The sequence below is a fragment of the Salvelinus sp. IW2-2015 genome, linkage group LG3 (assembly GCF_002910315.2).
Source record: "Salvelinus sp. IW2-2015 linkage group LG3, ASM291031v2, whole genome shotgun sequence".
Classification (NCBI taxonomy): domain Eukaryota; kingdom Metazoa; phylum Chordata; class Actinopteri; order Salmoniformes; family Salmonidae; genus Salvelinus; species Salvelinus sp. IW2-2015.
The window spans coordinates 1,249,706-1,268,344 of record NC_036840.1 but is presented as its reverse complement, the minus strand read 5'-3'; the positions used below and the strand labels follow the sequence as shown (position 1 = coordinate 1,268,344).

The 18,639-nt window shown below is 40.8% G+C and overlaps 1 protein-coding gene across 1 annotated transcript; it reads right to left on the bottom strand.

Annotated features, from left to right (window-relative positions):
• Nucleotides 1–202: 202 nt before the first annotated feature.
• On the bottom strand, nucleotides 203–8,820 carry LOC111981908 (diphosphoinositol polyphosphate phosphohydrolase 2). The gene is made up of 3 exons (XM_024013398.3): nucleotides 8,451–8,820; nucleotides 1,986–2,096; nucleotides 203–264 (listed from the first exon to the last, which is right to left on the bottom strand). The coding sequence occupies exons 1-3, from the start codon at nucleotides 8,700–8,702 to the stop codon at nucleotides 217–219; spliced, it is 411 nt and encodes a 136-aa protein (XP_023869166.3). The 5' UTR covers nucleotides 8,703–8,820; the 3' UTR covers nucleotides 203–216.
• Between the last annotated feature and the right edge of the window lie 9,819 nt (nucleotides 8,821–18,639).

Below are 18,639 nucleotides of genomic sequence, written 5' to 3'. Positions count from 1 at the left end.
GAACTCTACCTGTGGCACCTCAAGAAAAAACAGCTGCTTTCAGAGGGTGCACATGCTTTAGGGTAGTTTTCAACCCTTGACTAGCATCAACCAAATCCACTCATTTTCTATTCTTGAATTTCATTCATGTGACAATTTACACTAAGAAGCAATGACAGTTTTTCAGGGAGTAAAAATGTAACTGTCTTATAATTACTGTCAGCCCAGAGTCACGCCTTACCTCAAAACACCTAGGAGACGTCCCAACTTGCCTTTCACTCCTGCCTGGTGGGAGAGAGAGAGAGGCATTAGGGGGATGTGAGATGACAGTATTGGGCCTATGGCAATTTGACAAACCAAAACACTTGTGTTAGATTAAAAAGGAAAGTAGAGAAATCCCAATTCTTGACAATACTGTGTGGGGGTTTTAAAGAAAACTTTGACTGGAGTTAGGGTGTGTGTTGGTGTGGTGTGTGTTGTGTGGTGGGTGTGTGTGTGTGTGTGTGTGTGTGTGTGTGAAACCCCACCTCTTTAAGGAATACCTAGGATAGGATAAAGTAATCCTTCTAACCCCCCCCCCCCTTAGAGTTAGATGCACTATTGTAAAGTGGTTGTTCCACTGGACATCATAAGGTGAATGCACCAACTTGTCAGTCGCTCTGGATAAAGAGCGTCTGCTAAATGACTTAAATGTAAATGTAAATGTGTGTGTGTGTGTGTGTGTGTGTGTGTGTGTGTGTGTGTCTGTGTGTCTGTGTCTGGTCTGTGTCCTGTGCTGTGTTCTGTGGTGTGTGTGGTGTGTGTGTGTGTGTGTGTGTGGTGTGTGTGTGTGTGTGGTGTGTGTTGTGTGTGTGTGTGTGGTGTGTGTGTGAAGATAGAACACGTTGACCAATATAATGTGATTGAATATCACAACACAAACCCACCCAGTCCTGCTGTATATTTAGAGGTCAAAATCAGAGAGGTTACTGTTTKCAAAAAGACACATGATCCACCCCCTATTCCCCTTCCCCTTTATCAAGCTTCACAAAGAATCTGCCCATGTCCACTGGACAGGCTTTAGGACCTGTGGATGTGCTGGAATCCAGCAGGGAGCCAAGTTTAGCCTGCTGACGTACCCAAGTACGTTKGGTTTCCCACCAGCTGGACCTTTGGAATACCACAAGCTCCTCAGTCACTACCCGAACCAAATCCTTCTGACCCCTTTCTCTACAAACCCACRTTGGACCCACCAAAATGTACCTCCCAATTGTGTCATGTCATAAGTGAGTTCCCGTCACTCACAATCATTGCATACATCACATCTCTCAGAGCTGAACCCTTTAGCGGTGAAGCCACTTTGGAGAAAACATGCTGTGAAGTGCCATTGAGACATCCCAGGAGATCGACAAGGTCAGTCTCATGCCACAAGGCAGGCAGTGGTGAATTATAGAGGGTGTCTCTATCTATCTCATAGTGTATATGAGAATATTTAGGGCCTACAGACATTCCTGCACGTTGCCTTTAAATGACCAATCAGGGGCCAGAGTTTGATACTCATATAGATGACATGATCACTACATGACTTGAAGCCAGAGTTTACAACTAACACATTACAATAGTCTCACCCATCACTAAAGGGCATGTTCTTTACAGACAAATCAATGAATGACCATCAGATCAATGTGTGTTTTGTGTGTGCATATAGCTATTAGTTACACACCCACTTTGTGATTCATTTCAATTTCATCATCACTGATGAATGGTGATGGTGATGATTGGATTGGATTAAAGTACAGATCCAATCATTCTGAATGTGATATTGTTTTTGTGCATCTCTGAGCGATGCTCTATCAACTCCCAGGTCATTCTTTAATTTTTATGTGCATCTGAAAAGGTTTTGCATCATATGAAAACATGAAATGACCCCGGGAATTGATAGAACATCACTCAGAGATGCACAAAAACAATATAACATTCAGAACAATTGGATCTTTCCTTTATATGATGATGACAGGTGAACTCACCTCTTCAAACACCTCTCTGACCGCTGCGCCACAGGGCTCCTCCTCCGGCTCCATCCCTCCACCTGGGACGATCCACTGGTCCGGATGCCGACTGCTGCTCACCAGCAACACCTGGAAGAGAAAACACAATAGCTCTGTGAGTCCAGCTCCACCACAGGGCCCTCTGCTCCACCACAGGGCTCTCTGCTACACCACAGGGCCCTCTGCTCCACCTTGGCTGATCGATTGACCCAGACCAGGTCCTTTTGGGCACATCGAAGCAGGTGCCTGAGCTTAAATTACACCACAGTCTGCCATGTACAACGATCCGTACAGATTGAATGAGCATGTATCTGCATTTTCATGATGCAATACACACACACACACACACATGACCTACACACGCGCACTCATGACCTATTGGGCTCATAGTTGCTCAGTTGTCTCTTTCACCATGCTGAGGAAACATCCAACTCAAGTCAGTCGAATACGACATACGACAGTGATGCAGCGTCAGAAGCAGCTTGTGTGGCTTTCACCTTCCATCTTTTCCCCATCCAGACCCCTCTATACGGGACAAGTGTGTCAGCCTGACAACCATGTAATATCAGCTAGCAGCTCGGCTTTGACACTCCTCTGTGCTGCTCTAATGGGATTGTGGGATTGCTGGAGCAGACCCGTTGCTGTCTGAGCCAGGAGCCAGGTAGTGACAAGTCAAGTGGTCAAGAGAGGCCACACAGTGGATACGGCACGTGTCACCCTTCCACTCTGGGTCACCACGTCATGTTCCTGGACCTTAACTGAGCCGACATCTCATCAGGCTCATCCCGGGCTAAGAGGGGATGGAGGGTGAACAGGGAGTGGGACGGTTAGCTATATTTAAGGGCGCCACATACAGTTGAGGGGATCCAACTGAAGCAGCGGGGTAGACCAGACTGTCTGCTTAGTACCCTACATTATAAAGCCATAAACCATGGAGATAGAATGAACCTACTAACCTATTTATAACAGACTGCTAGCGCTTCAGAATGTGAGTGTACGTGTGTGTACACAAGTGTGTGTGTGTGTGTTGGGGGGTTACTGTCTGTGTTTATATATGGGGGTGGGGCACCGCTGTGGGCCTTTTGCAAATATGTTTTTGGGGGCAAGGCTTTAAGCAGCTCAGGGATGTCACTGCATTTGACAGTGTCTACCGTGGAGTTTACAAAACAAAGCTAGCTAGACTACATCTTGCCAGTGTTATTTTTGCTTCATTTTAAGTCCTATCTTTTCTATTTCTTGCTCAAAATGTGATTGGATATGAACTGTTACGAATTTAACTCATTCCAGGAAAGACCTAAAGCTTGTCAGCACCTCATACAAATTCATGCAATATACAAAACATTGTTCATGTCATTTATGTCAACAGCTTAGGCTAACAAGGTATGTCCCACTGAAAAATCATGGCACTGAGGAACACTCGGCACAGTGAGGAGCAAAACGCCACACCAACATATTAGATAGGTCAAAGGTCAGGTGCAGATGGAGGGGGGGGGGCCCAAAGGGAATAGAGCAGCGTCTCCCAGCGAGATTCCAGTGTGTTTTGTAAGCCTGCTAAACGGGCCAGGAATCTCAGGGAGGAAATAAACACCTACTTTCTCGGAGGAGCAGCACGAGCAACACGCCTGTGGCTGTCAAATAAACCAGTCTCCCACATGCCAGCCTACGGAGGTTTGAAGTTTTAGACTGGAGTATTTTAATGCATTAGGAGAGTGGTTAGTCATAACCAAAATAGACCTATGAAGTTTGCTGCCCCTTGTTTTATACCAAATACACCTACTTTCAGCCTAGTCGATATAAGAAAACAAAGCCCAACTATATGCCAATTCCAGACCACACACATTCAATACAGCTTTAACTCCTATCTAGAAATGTACAAGTAGGGCAACATCATTTGCCTAGTAATAGGCTACCCTTCAGTCCATCCAGACCAACAATAAACCGTACTTCAACTTTACCAAATGTCAACAACCCCTTAGTCTTGTAGCGACACAGTGGACTGAAAAGACACAATGTACTATAATACAGTCTCAGGGAGACACCTATTGCTGGATGAAGGCACCCATAACAGATTGCTCCTACCCTCCGGCATGAACGCTCTTCTAGTCTCTACTAGATGTCGACTGATTAATCGGAATGGCAAATTAATTAGGGCCGAATTCAAGTTTTCATAACAATCGGAAATCGGTATTTTTGGACACCGATTTTACACCTTTATTTAACTAGGCAAGTCAGTTAAGAACACATTCTTATTTTCAATGACGGCCTAGGAACGGTGGGTTAACTGCCTTGTTCAGGGGCAGAACGACAGATTTTTACCTTGTCAGCTTGGGGATTCAATCTTGCAACCTTACGGTTAACTAGTCCAACGCTCTAACCACCTGCTTTACATTGCACTCCACGAGGAGCCTGCCTATTACACAAATGCAGTAAGAAGCCAAGCTAAGTTGCTAGCTAGCATTAAACTTATCTTATAAAAAACAATCAATCAATCAATCATAATCACTAGTTAACTACACATGGTTGATGATATTACTAGTTTATCTAGCGTGTCCTGCGTTGCATATAATCGATGCGGTGCGCATTCGCGAAAAAGGACTGTCGTTGCTCCAACGTGTACCTAACCATAAACATCAATGCCTTTCTTAAAATCAATACACAAGTATATACTTTTAAACCTGCATATTTAGCTAAAAGAAACAAAGGTTAGCAGGCAATATTAACCAGGTGAAATTGTGTCACTTCTCTTGCGTTCATTGCACGCAGAGTCAGGGTATATGCAACAGTTTGGGCCGCCTGGCTTGTTGCAAACTATTTTGCCAGAATTTTACGTAATTATGACATAACATTGAAGGTTGTGCAATGTAACAGGTATATTTAGACTTATGGATGCCACCCGTTAGATAAAATAAGGAACGGTTCCGTATTTCACTGAAAGAATAAACGTTTTGTTTTCGAGATTATAGTTTCCGGATTCGACCATATTAATGACCCAAGACTCGTATTTCTGTGTGTTATAATTAAGTCTATGGTTTGATAGAGCAGTCTGACTGAGCGGTGGTTGGCAGCAGCAGGGTCGTTAGCATTCATTCAAACAGCAGTTTCGTGCGTTTAGCCAGCAGCTCTTCGCAATMCTTCAAGCATTGCGCTGTTTATGACTTCAAGCCTATCAACTCCCGAGATTAGGTTGGTGTAACTGATGTGAAATGGCTAGCTAGTTAGCGGGGTGCGCGCTAATAGCGTTTCAAACGTCACTCGCTCTGAGACTTGGAGTAGTTGTTCCCCTTGCTCTGCATGGGTAACYCTGCTTCGYGGGTGGCTGTTGTRGATGTGTTCRTGGTTCGAGCCCAGGTAGGAGCGAGAAGAGGGACGGAAGCTATACTGTTACACTGGCAATACTAAAGTGCCTATAAGAACATCCAATAGTCAAAGGTATATGGAATACAAATCGTATAGAGAGAAATAGTCCTATAATTCCTACAACCTAAAACTTCTTACCTGGGAATATTGAAGACTCATGTTAAAAGGAACCACCAGCTTTCATATGTTCTCATGTTCTGAGCAAGGAACTTAAACGTTAGCCTTCTTACATGGCACATATTGCACTTTTACTTTCTTCTCCAACACTTTGTTTTTGCATTATTTAAACCAAATTGAACATGTTTCATTATTTATTTGAGGCTAAATTGATTTTATTGATGTACTATATTAAGTTAAAATAAGTGTTCATTCAGTATTGTTGTAATTGTCATTATTACAAATACATTTTGAAAATCGGCCGATTATTCGGTATCGGCTTTTTTTGGTCATCCAATAATCGGTATCGGTAACGCCGTTGAAAAATCATAATCGGTCGACCTCTAGTCTCTACTGTTGTTGGAGGCAAATGGCCCACCCACTGGCCCTGAGGGATGTAATGTTCCTGTTTTCCCTTGAAGGACTTTAAACCTTGTCACTGAACACCTGACCCAGAGGGTTCCTCTTTCTCCTTTTCCATTCCTTAAACAAAGTCTCTGACATCACACAGAGTTCCTATTAACCTACTCAGGCCCTCTCAATGGGGGGATCATGTCTAACATGTCGTGTGTGTGTGTGCGTGTGTGTGTGGGGGGTGCAGGAGAAGCTACATTTTTGTTCCATCTCCACAAAGGGGACTGAGATTTGATTGCTGAGATCTAACCAAAGCAGGTTGAGACAAGGTCTTCAGATACAGATAGGCCACAATCCTTCAGGGATTCAACAGCATGGGATTGGCACAAAGAGGTGGCATTGGCAAAGACAGTATTGGCCACGCAGGAGCCACAGAGGCTTTTCTCCTGTTCAGSCTTAARGAYTMRATGCAAGTARGACAGAGTAGCTGGACAGWCCCAGAGCAAACTCTGTAAAMATGTTCCTGGGGATMGGCTCTATACATTACAACKGCTCAGTAACAGTTGAWCAGACACAGGCGAAGCATTTCTTGARCTAACAATACCCTTGACCAGAGACACAGGTGGGTGATTGAAGATGGTCTCCATTTGTTCCACCACAGGTATCTTAAATATTAAAACAAGCTAAGATATTACACAAAGGTTTACTTGTTTTATAGCATTACATATGAAATGTCAGCAACAAGATTGTATGTGTAGGTAATTACTAATGTTAATAAATACTTCACAAGTAAAAATCAAAGGGGAGATTGGGATGCAGCATTGAGACTGAGATTGGGCAGTCTCATTAATATAACTCAGTGAGAAAGCCTTCCAGCTGCTCTACCACAATGCAATGTGCCTTTGGCACGGACACACTGACACACAGCAAACTGATATATCTCTATTCCTTGTTCCTGAAAGAACCGGCTGAGGGAGAGAACAAGGCCCCCACAGTCTTAAGGGACAACAGTTTCTCCCTTAAGCCATATATATATATATCTCGTACAAATACTTGAGTGCTCTGATAGAGTTCTTAATGACAGACAGATAAAGTCTGCAGCTTATACATTGCATAACAGTGGTGCATGGAAGTCAGAGGCTGCAGTGTCTTGAACTGTCTGATACAAATMTGGATTTCTATCAGACAGTACAAATCCAAATGTAGGAGCTGTTCATAAACAAGGCGTGTGGCTCAGTAAGAAATTAAAAGCATCGCCACTTTTACATTAATGACCAACCTTAAGTCTTCTCGACTTTAGTTCATGCACTGAAAAATGACATAATTTGCTTACTAAGTCTCCTATGACAACAAATCAAATCAATKAAATTGTATTTGTCACATGCGTAGAATACAACTGGTGTAGACTTTACCGTGAAATTAAATAGTAACACATAACAATGGAATAGGTCCTTAGATTTTGGTTATGATAAAGTGGGCCTATTTAACTTGTTACGGTAGTAGGTCTAAGTCATATCTGTATAAATGGTGGCTTTAAACAATTAAATAGATCTTGGCAGAAACAATTGGAGCATGCTATATTGACTGAAATGACACATGCACAACAATATAGCCTATTTCATGGAAATAATTGCTTCCCATTTAATAAAATGTTTTTWAAAAATGTGTGGAACGAGTCCTATATGTTGTTGTAATTTCGGGGAAATTGACTTGGGTAGATAGTCCATTTTGTTAAAACATAGACTGTGGACGCTTGCATCATGGTGGTGCGTAGGCTATCACCGTGAAGCCCGTTAAAACCCCAAAACTATTACGAGGAATATGTCTAGGACTACAGCAATTTGTTAAAGATATTCTCTCAAACCAGAAATATAAAAACAAAGCATTGATTGAGACTACTTTTCAGTAGGCTACCTTTGGTTTTAGCCTAGGATACTGAAACCGTCTTACAAAATGGCCACTTCATCAATAACGCATTTTCATTTCAATGTTATGAGGCAGCAGAGATTATAACGTGTAAAATGATAACGGTGATATTGTTACTATTAGTATTTAAACTCGTATGCATTGGTACAGTGGTATCGTCATACAATGTAGCAATGGCTGGACTGATGTCCCGCCCGTCAAATGAAACATGCAACAGAGCGCCTCGCCCCCCTCGCTTTGCTCTCAAACTAGCCCAAACTGGATAGCCGCGGGCAGTCACACAACACCACTAAGGATGTATTACTAAAGCTATGGAACGTAGGCCAATAAAAGGCGTATAAATATACTATAACACTCCTGTTTTTTTTGTTTAACATCAAGCCTACATCTCTAATCATTAGGTTTTAAAAACCCGCCGAAGCATTTCTTTCAGACACCGCAAGACAGCCCCCGCACATCGACATTTTCTGATGAATTAAGTGGTAAAACCAAAATGAAAACCTATTTAAGTCTATTACAATAGGCAATTAAAGATAAAATATTAACAAGTGTAGGATATAGCCGAGAACAGTGGTTTGGTTTACAGACAGGACAGCATCGGTCCCCTGAACTGTCAATGAGAAATATAACCATCTAACGTTAACGTTATACCTCTTCTTCACGGTCGTTCTTGAAGCACAAGCATGCCGCTCGTTTCTTGAAGCCCTCGCCATCATAAGTTCTGGTCTGGTTCGGCTTGAACTTCATTATGTAGGTTACTACTCTCCTCAACCGGCAGGCAACGAAATCCAGAAAATGAACGAACGAAGAGTGAGTCACCAAACCAAGGTTCTGGATGGCGAAGAGAAACTGGCATATGTGTATCACTGAGTCCAATAACGCGATATACCGGCAACTACCCATGACGGTGTATTTTCCATTCACTCCAATTGCGTTTAGTGCGTTTTGTCAGGGAATTCCCTCCGTGATGTTGGTTAATGGAAGTTCAGTCCCCCATACCTCCACTTCTATGTGCAATCTCTTATTTAACGTAGAGGAGTCATACTGTAGTCCTCCCGAAGTCCTCCCACCACTTTAGGTAGTAGCTACAAGGTAGGCTTTGCGCAGTCGCTGACTGTAATAGACAGAGGCAACCTGTTACGACGTCACCACATACGTCTGATGAGTAGGATAAAAAGTAGGAAAATCTAGCTGTGATTGAACACTATGCAGTGCTCACTCCTCTGACTTTATGCTTTCTAAAAGTAGCCTTCCTTTTGTTCCATAGGCCCACCCATATGAATAAGCAATCTAGAAAAAATAGTAAGGTTACAATTTTAACCCTTAAAGCCTATAACTTCATCAGAGTATTTTCTCAATATAAAATGTAATGACATATTGCCCTGAAATGTCAGTAGCTCAAGGTCTTTAAAAGACTCCTCTGTTAAACCCTGTCTTGGGATTGGGGGTGGTGGAAAAGAGGGTTTCTGACGTTCCACTTTTTCTGTTAATTCACATCAAAAAATTAAAAAAGATTTCACAAATAAAGCACTGTCAATCTTATAGCCTACCTTAGCTACTCTGTGAGACTATTCTGCTATTGACTGAAAGCAATTGGGGGATATAGCTATAGTCTAGGTTTGTTCTGTTTATAGCCTATAAAGGAAGGTGGGCCTACTTGAGATGTCTAGTTTGTGTGTTAATGTATAGCTTTTATCTATATAGACGGTCCAACCTACCTTCCCCTCATAGAAAAAGGTTCTATATAGAAGCCTTTTGGGGTTCCATGATGAAGCAAGCGATATTAAACTTCTTTTTTAAGTGTACTACACATACCAAAGACATTCTGTATAGGACGTTCCTCTTATCTTAGCACTGCATTTCACCTGTTAGTCTAAGCTGTTGTATTACGAAGATGTGACAAGTATTTGCTGAGGGTGTTCTGTCAAGTAGAAAACAGTTTATATTGAGCCAATGTTTTAGCAAATGTACATAGCAACTATGTTTTGTTACTTACTGAAACTAGTATTGCATAGCAGTAGAGAATTGTACAGACTATACATTCAACAACATCTCTACCGGAACCTGAATATTATATTTGTCATACTGGTATAGGGACCCTTTAGTTGGTATTAAAATAACAAAGTCTCCTGTTTTTTCCCTCTGCAGAATCTATTATCAATGTTTCGGTAAGAGACTTTGTCAAGAGCAAAGTGAGATTACACACAAACATCCACATATGATGGTATAATATTCACACTCTGAGTCATTCATTGCACTGTGCTTTGGGTGCTGTAAATCTCTGCACCCATAAGCGAGAAAAGCATGTAATTGTAAGTGTTAACCTTCCTCTAAGGTTTTGAAAATACCAGTAAGGTCAGTGTAGTCATCTGTCAACCTTGTTCTCGTCAAAATTGAAGAATTCGATCGACTGAAGTCCAACCACACGAGTGTTTACACCTTGCCATTCTACTCTTTCCTACTGGATGCCAGCAGGACAAGCATCCTACCTCACACTCTTCATCAAAGAGATTGTCACTCACAGAGTATCAGGGTTTTGGAACAGACAACCAGTGTATCATGATGTGATTGTTTTTAAMAGAGGATGGACTGAACTTAAAGAGAGAAAAATTGATTAGGTCATGGGGTGAGATAGCCTGCTTTTTCTTAACATAATTGATCGTTACAGTTTGAAATGACTAATCAAAATCTTATCAGTGTCTTACGTCAGATAGCGCAATGATTCCGCCTGCACTGAGCGACGAGCGTTGTGTAGGAGTGACGAAAGGCAATGGGGTAGCCTTTGATGTGTAAAAATCTCATATGAGCGGAATTGCAAAGATGTCAGACTGTGCTGTGGAACACCAAAATAACATATGCCTTGATGTTATCTTCCCTGTCTCAATGGATCTCTACCATCTACCATCTTTCCATAACTTGAATTGGTCTCTAAAATCCCTTTTACCAAAATAATAACTTATTTCTACCTCCTTCTCTTACACAAAGTACTGTATATCTCTGTCATTATCTTAGAATAGACAGGGTCTCAAAAGTCAACACTCCCAAAGAATAGACCTGCAGAAACTTCTATACAAAAAGTCAATATCGTCATCTAACCCAAAAGCAGTCATCTACAGCATCATCTTGCCCAAAYTAGAAAGGATATCAACAGCCCATAATATTAGCTGCAGTCCAAGTGAGACGGAGAAGGGGGATTTGATTTCACATGCTTTAAGGATGACAGAAAGATGTGTATGAAGTTACCAGATTTGAACCTCTGCCCATTCCTGTCACCACTCTAATGATAGTGCCGCAGTCTAACACATCTGTTCTCTGCCATCGCCAAGGCAATCTCAAAACACACACAGAACACACACAGCTAGGCTAATCCGACTGTTCTTCATCTATTCTGTCACTTTCCTCGTTTGCTAATGATCCACTCTCAGCACAGCCGGCTCGGATTGCCCTATGTGCCAAGTAGAGTTTGAGATGATCAAGTCACTTGCTGTAAGTCCCTTTTAGACAGTATTAAAGGGGAGGTGCTTTGGTCTTTGAATCTCCCAGAATCATGAGGGCATGGCCCATTGCCAGTTAATTCTAAGAGCAGCAAGCTCTTGAGCGGCAATAGCACAGCCCCCACCACGACCCATAAACCTTTCCCTAAAATGTCATATTAGGATATTTATATWTGGCTTGTTGAGCAGCATGGGTGTAATGTATAGGTCACTATTACTGCCTGGATGGGTTTAGCGAAAGCTAATGGTCCTGCAAGCATAATTTATCCTATATCACACATCCACACTCTCTCTCACACACGCAGGCACGCACGCACGCACACACACACGCAAGCACAAAAACAACTGCTGCAACCAGACCATTATTTACTATTGCTAATACTGCTAAATTTAAACACTTGTCCCCCAATGCTCCCTTCTCTGATAAATGTGTAAATGTTGGACTATAAATTGTGCCTTCCTGTATTATACTTATGCTAAAATGTCTATTATATTCTACTGAGTCATTTACTTTATGTTCCTATTCTCATCTTCTATTATTTATTATTGTTGTTGATTGTCGAGAAGGAAACTGCAAGTAAGCATTTTATTGGACAGTGTATACCATGTGTATCCTCTACATACGACTAATAAAAACGTCAAACTTGAAATTGAAACTATATATCATGCGTACATCTAGATATTTGAAGTGTGTGTAATGTGAAATACTACCACCATTACTACAAAGAATATTAATAGTAATCCAAATGTAATTGTTATATCGGTTCTTTAAAATATTTTTACATGTTTTAATGTTGAGACCAATGTGTTTTTTCTCTCTAGAGAAATCAAATCAAATCCAATTTTATTTGTTACAAGCGCCGAATACAACCTTACAGTGAAATGCTTACTTACAAGCCCTTAACCAACAATGCAGTTTAAAAAAAATAAGAATAAGAAATAAAAGTAACAAATAATTAAAGAGCAGTAGTAAAATAGCAATAGCGAGGCTATTCCTGAGCAATAATAGGTATCCATCCACCTGTTGCCAGTTTTTCTTGATGTCATACTCTGACAGTGTGTCCTCATTGAGAGACAAATAACAGATGATGAAGTGAACTCTGACCGTCTGCTTCGATGGCCATGATGGATCTAATGTTGCTGTTGTCACTATTGAATATAMAACTCCCCTCTATCTGTGTGAAACAGAATCCTCTGCCTCCATATCAGTATTTACCAATGAATGATCAGTGACCCAAAAATAGAACCACAAAGAGCAAAATCATGCAGCGTCATTCTAGGTTACCTTGTAAGGCTTTTATGAAGCCTTTATAAGCATTACATGAAACATTTGTACACATGTACTCACAGTAATTGTCATAACTGATCACCAGGAAACCTGGTAGATATACTATACCCAACCAAACAAATGGCTGTTGGCTTAATTTGATATCTATTTTATTTCTTCCCTGACCCTCAGGTCAATAGTACATTGCCCTCTGACCCTAACCCTATAAATTGAAGGGTCAAACAGGCAAACAAACAAAATGATAGCATTAGGGCATGTCACAAGGTGAAGGAAACAGAGAAACTATTGTGACAGGGAATGAGGCCATAAGTAAACACAGCTTTCACAATTATTATATCATCACAATAACCTGCTCTTAAAGACATAAGACTAACAATGGGTGTTTATCACGGCCAGATCTTTCTCATGGCCTTTCATTAGGATAGGGAAAACATCACTTAGACACGGACCACCTGACATTATAAGCTACGCTATTATAGGGTTGTGTGTGTGTCTCTCTGTGTGGGTATATGTGTGCATATGTGTGTGTTTATATGCCTCACTGCCTCTCTGTGGGTGTCTCTGTGTGAGTGTGTGTGTGTGTGTGTGTGTGTGCGTGTGCGTGTGCGTGTGCGTGTGCGTGTGTGTGTGTGTGTGTGTGTGTAATGGTATTATATTACCAACTACAGTTACTTATAGGCTTGTTTTACCTCCCCCTGAGGAAAACAATCTAGTCCTCTGTTGTGTTGCACTCCCAATGATAGCACTGTCTCCTTGAGCTGGAACAAACATGGACATGCTGTAATCATGGGAAGAACAGTGTGCTGAGACATAAACAAGGCCAGGGAGCGACAGTGTAATTGCTAGATTGTGGGAAAGTTCTCTGAATCAAAATACACAGCATGGACAGAGGATATTGTGGAGAACAGTATGACCTCCTCCAGGTAGACAAAGGCAGTTCACTTCATTCTTTGAATGGGCATTGGATTAATATGTGTTTTATTATACTTAGGGCTTCTGAAGTAGACTTGAACTGAAAAAGCAACCTTTATGGTGTGGTGTCTTGAGGGGTAGAAACTTAACGGGTAACTTTAGACATGTAGTCAGCCTGGAACGCTTATGCTGGGGTAGTCTACTAAACTATATGGATTTTTTTTTAAAGAAGGTCATACCAAAGATAAAATTCCAAATCAAATAGCTAAATTAAGACTCCTTGAAGTATAAAAAAATATTTGATGAACATTTTTTTGGGGCCTTACTGCTATTAACCTATACAAACGCATTGAATAACAGATTCACTACATGGAACAACAGATAGTCGTCCCCCCAAAAAATCAAAGGAAGTTTGTTCTGAAGTGTCTGTCCTATATCTGAAAGATACCCCTTATTTTTGGCGCTAAACATTCTCCATATATACTTCAATATTTTCAACTGGTACCGGGGACCTTCAGACAAGTCTTGAGAGGCCTGTGGGTGTCCTAGAGCAAAACAACCGAAATGTACAGTACGTGTTCGTGAGATCATAATATTTTGTAGGCCAAACCGTTTGGACTCTACAGAAGATTTTGTGAGAAGAATGATTTTCGGTATGTCTCATGGTCTGACAAACACCACTTTCGCTCTGGCTCCTTTCACCGCAGATGCGGAAGTGCGAAATCGGCGGATAGAGACTCATTCAATGCAACAAAACAGATCTCTCTTAAACTAACAGATTTTATGGGATTTTTTTATTACGCTAATTAGATTTATGCGGGGGCTCATTGAGAGCTTGATGAATAGTTGACAAGTTGATCAGGTGTGCTCACAAAAAATGTGAACTGTTGAGGGTACTAAAGGACGAGTCGGGAAAAACTGGTTTAGAGGAGAGGACTGAGAGCAGGTAGCTCTGTTCGCACGTTTGTGTTGCTGAACGTTTACGTTTTATTCATTATTGATTCTGTAGGTTGTAAACTTCATAGGCAATAAAGCTATTTTGTTTTGAATGTACCCTGTCTCATGAGCCTCTGTAGTGGAAGCCTAGATCTGGTCAGTGGCAGCACTTCACCCCCGCGCTGACACAATGGCTTTAACCTGGCTTTATAGCCTTTAAAAAAAATTAAACTAAACAGAAATTTGTTTCAATCTATGACAAACTTTACCACGAATAACACTAACCAGAATGACACATCAAATGTGACTGCAGAGGGGGTTTAGACGGACAGTGGAATCTTGAGCAGGTTATACTATAGCGCAGTACACTGTGGCTAAAAGCCTGAGTGAACAGATGATACACCTGAAGGACAGCATCGTCCATCTAAGAGTAATATTTTCCACCATTGTGACTCAATTTGAACTCGGTACGGAATGCTCTCAAAGGGACTGTCTGCAGGCCTGCCTGCCTGGCCAGCCACAGAACTCGCAAGATGAAGAGATGACAATATAAGAGGCTTCATGACATGAATTGTAGCCCTCCCTCTAGTGTTCAGAGTACCTTGCTACTTATGTAATGCCCCATTCATAAATCAACATCAGCCTGCTGGAAAATGAGATGTGGACTCAGTTCTGGATTTGGAAGTGTAAAAGGGGTCCTTGATATCTGGAATCCTTGGGACATCCCTACCCTATTGAAATTGAAATTTTAAATTGTTAAGGTAAGGGTAAAGGTTAGGATTAGGGTTTGGCAAGGGTTATGATTAAGGTTAGGGGTTATGGTTTAGGACGGGGACGGCCCAAGGATACCGGATAGCACTAACCGTGTTGAAATGGGCAGTCGGAAAACAAGAATTCACTGCAATTTGTAAATCTGTCTTGCTCCCAACAAATCCTAGCATTGGTTGTGTGTTGCTAGCAATTAGCTAAGAGTCATACTCATTTCTCTCCACTTTTAAAGCAGATTATTCCTCTGTTGACATTGTTGGGCGATGTCACCCATACTAGCTACCTAATCTCTGTCCTCTGAGACTTGTGAATTGGGTTTGGGTGTTCCATAAGCACTGATCTACAACATATTCAAATAGTGTCATATAGCTATTATCTAATCACTCACAAAGCTCGCCTATTGAGTAATATCGTATTCTAATAGATGTCAAAACACTTTGAACCTAAATGCCCAACCCCTGCAATCAGTACATCTACACGAAAAAAAGTAATCAATTCTATTTGAATGTAACAGGACAGGTAATTCATCACTGCCACAGTTGTTATGATGTATTTAGTGCTATTTCTATTGTTTTAATTACCATTTTCATTATTTTATTTCACTAGTTTTACCACTGAGCTGTGGTTTATTTCACCAGTGGTTTTACCACTGAGCTGTAGCTTGTTTTCTTCCTGATAACACACTCAGTATTTCACAACCTAATTTCAAAACGTACAATATCTACAGGAACAGAGGATATGAATCATTGGCATTGAACACAATTGTGTGTCAGCTGTACATTTTGATAATATAATGCAGTGAATCGCTGTTCATACTGCATCACACCCATGTCATCCTCCTATCTTGTCACACCAACACCAAAATAAGACATCTTGCACTATTATTCCATACAGCACTCTTGGAGGCCATGCACTACCACCCCTTTCCCTGCAGTCTGCACGTCGGTGGCTGGTTATATGTAAAGGTCAGCGAAGGAGAACCCTGGCACAGCAGTCTGTTTTCCCACTGCAGATGAAATATTCACAGGAAGAGATCCCCCCCACCCACCCCTCCCTGTCTTGTGGAGAGTGGATCTCCAGGCAGTGCAGACATTCATAGTCACAATTCACTCTCATACTGACTGCAGAAGGAGAGGAATCCCATCACAACAAACAAATACTTCATAATGACATCAGATCAAAAACAGTTATTACCATGCAACCACTAAGACTAGAGCATCACACCACAAATAATGTATTTCTACTAGTGAACAAGCAGAAAGTGTTATATTTCCGTGACACATTGATGACGCGACATCCAAAACATACTGTCTACTGTGAGTGGCCAGACAGTGTTCTACCCTGTGCCGTAAGCACCTGGTGATGAGTAATGTTCACCTGTCAGGTCAATAAATCAATGCCTGTCACAAAGGTTCTGTTTATATTTGGAAGTTTCTGAGCTGTCAGCAGTAAGTCACCCTATAACAACAGATAGCCTATCCTGTAACAACGCCCTGTAACAATGGATAATCTAATACTCCCCCCCCACGACTTACTTTGAGGAAAAATGTACTTACTATGACTGGGATGTGGTTGTCCCATCTAGCCATCTTAAGATGAATGCACTAACTGTAAGTCGGTGTGGTTAAGAGTGTCTGCCAACTGACTAAAGTGTACAAATAAATTTAAAAAATAAAGTGATGGACTAATTTCACTGACAAATCTTTATTGCTCTAAGGTTAGTTAATGTTTAGTGTCTAAAAGATAATACAAGGAATAAAATCCTGCATTTATATTCTGAGGATTAGTTCATACACTGAGTGATTCACTGTTGCCATATAAACGAAGACAGGACCATAATACAAGGAATCATTTCCTGCATTTACATTCCGAGGATTGACACATTCTATGAAAATGGTGGCTTTCCTTTCCCCGCCTTAAGCACCAGGGAAAACACTTAAGTGTCAGATAATGACACAACATTTTTATTTTAATTGAAGTGTTTTGTGTTAATAGACAGTATATACAGTGCGTTCTGAAAGTATTCAGACCCCTTGACTTTTTCCACATTTTGTTACGTTACAGCCTTATTCTAAAATGGATTAAATACATTTTTCTCCTCATCAATGTAGATTGGTGAGGGGAAACAAACTATTTAATACATTTTAGAATAAGGCTGTAATGTAACAAAACGTGGAAAAAGTCAAGGGGTCTGAATACTTTCCGAATGCTCTGTATATAGTACAACATGCTCAATACCATGGAATTGGCTTGTCCTGCTCCCTAGGGTCATGAATGAGTCGTGGTTTAGTGACATATTTTGAGTAAAAATATATATTTCTCTCGCACCTTAAAATGTTATAATATAAAAGTATTTAGTGGAATACTTCAACTAAAAAATCAACTAATTAGTATAATTTACAAGGAATAGCTGTCCCTCAATTTCATGTCACTTGTGTTACCCCATTATAGATGACCACTTTGAATTGAAAACAATTCAACATCTTTGCCAACTTCTTCCTGGGTCAAAGGTTCATTGGAGGCAGAGCTGTTTTGAAAAGAACATGGAGGGTCTGCACTCTCTCTCATTTTAGCAATTTTAAGATTAATTTGGTAATTTCATGCTAAACCTTAAAGACATGCTCCGGAACTTTGGCAACTAGCACGTTTTTTTTTACCTCCCGCTTTGGCCAATGTGTAGTTTATACATGCATGATCTAGGAGCAGAATTACAGTCTCACCTTGATTTGCCACAAAATCTCTAGTTGAAAGCGACTATTTCTGGAAACTGTGCAATAACATTTTCTCTAGATTTTCACCCATGCAATTCGAGTTTCAGACAATGAGCTTCAGCCCCTCGCCATTTGAGTGACAGCTAGCAAGAAGCACACAGCAGAGCGAGAGAGCAATGACACATCGGGGACCGCTTTTGGCTAATGAGTGCTACTATCAGAACTACTACCAAATAAGTACAGGAGTGTTACACAGTTTATAGTAAAGGGAAAGGAAAGTTGATTACAATAATTTACAAACACAGCTGTAGCTCGGCCACCTTCCACCGCAGATGCGGAAGGCTGACATAGGTGGATGCCGTAGATTGAGACGCAGCCCATGCAAAAAGCCAGATATCTATCTTAAATTGACAGATTTTGATGGGGATTTTTTTATTGTTACTTAGATTGATGCACAGGTGCTTCAATAGACACTTAAGAATTACGTGATTTATTTACAATTTAAGAAGTGTGGTTTGAGCTACTGCCATCTAGCCTGCAAATTTGTAACTGGTGTTATTGTAAAAATATATATCTACTGTATATATATATATATATAGTTTAAAGTAAATTACTAATCAAAACATTTTCTTAATATTATCATTAACCTTATGTCTTTGATTATATATGCAAATTAAATAGTCAACTTACATGAAAAGCCCGAGTTGTCATTAAAATATATGTAACACCAG

Bases quoted from the DNA above. Each gene is read 5' to 3' on its own strand.
- LOC111981908 (XM_024013398.3), bottom strand. From the start codon at position 8,702: ATGGGTAGTTGCCGGTATATCGCGTTATTGGACTCAGTGATACACATA. The intron at 2,097-8,450 runs GTATAACGTTAA...TTTCTCTTCCAG, and splicing joins AGAACGACCGTGAAGAAGAG to GTGTTGCTGGTGAGCAGCAG. The intron at 265-1,985 runs GTGAGTTCACCT...CTCTCCCACCAG, and splicing joins TCAGAGAGGTGTTTGAAGAG to GCAGGAGTGAAAGGCAAGTT.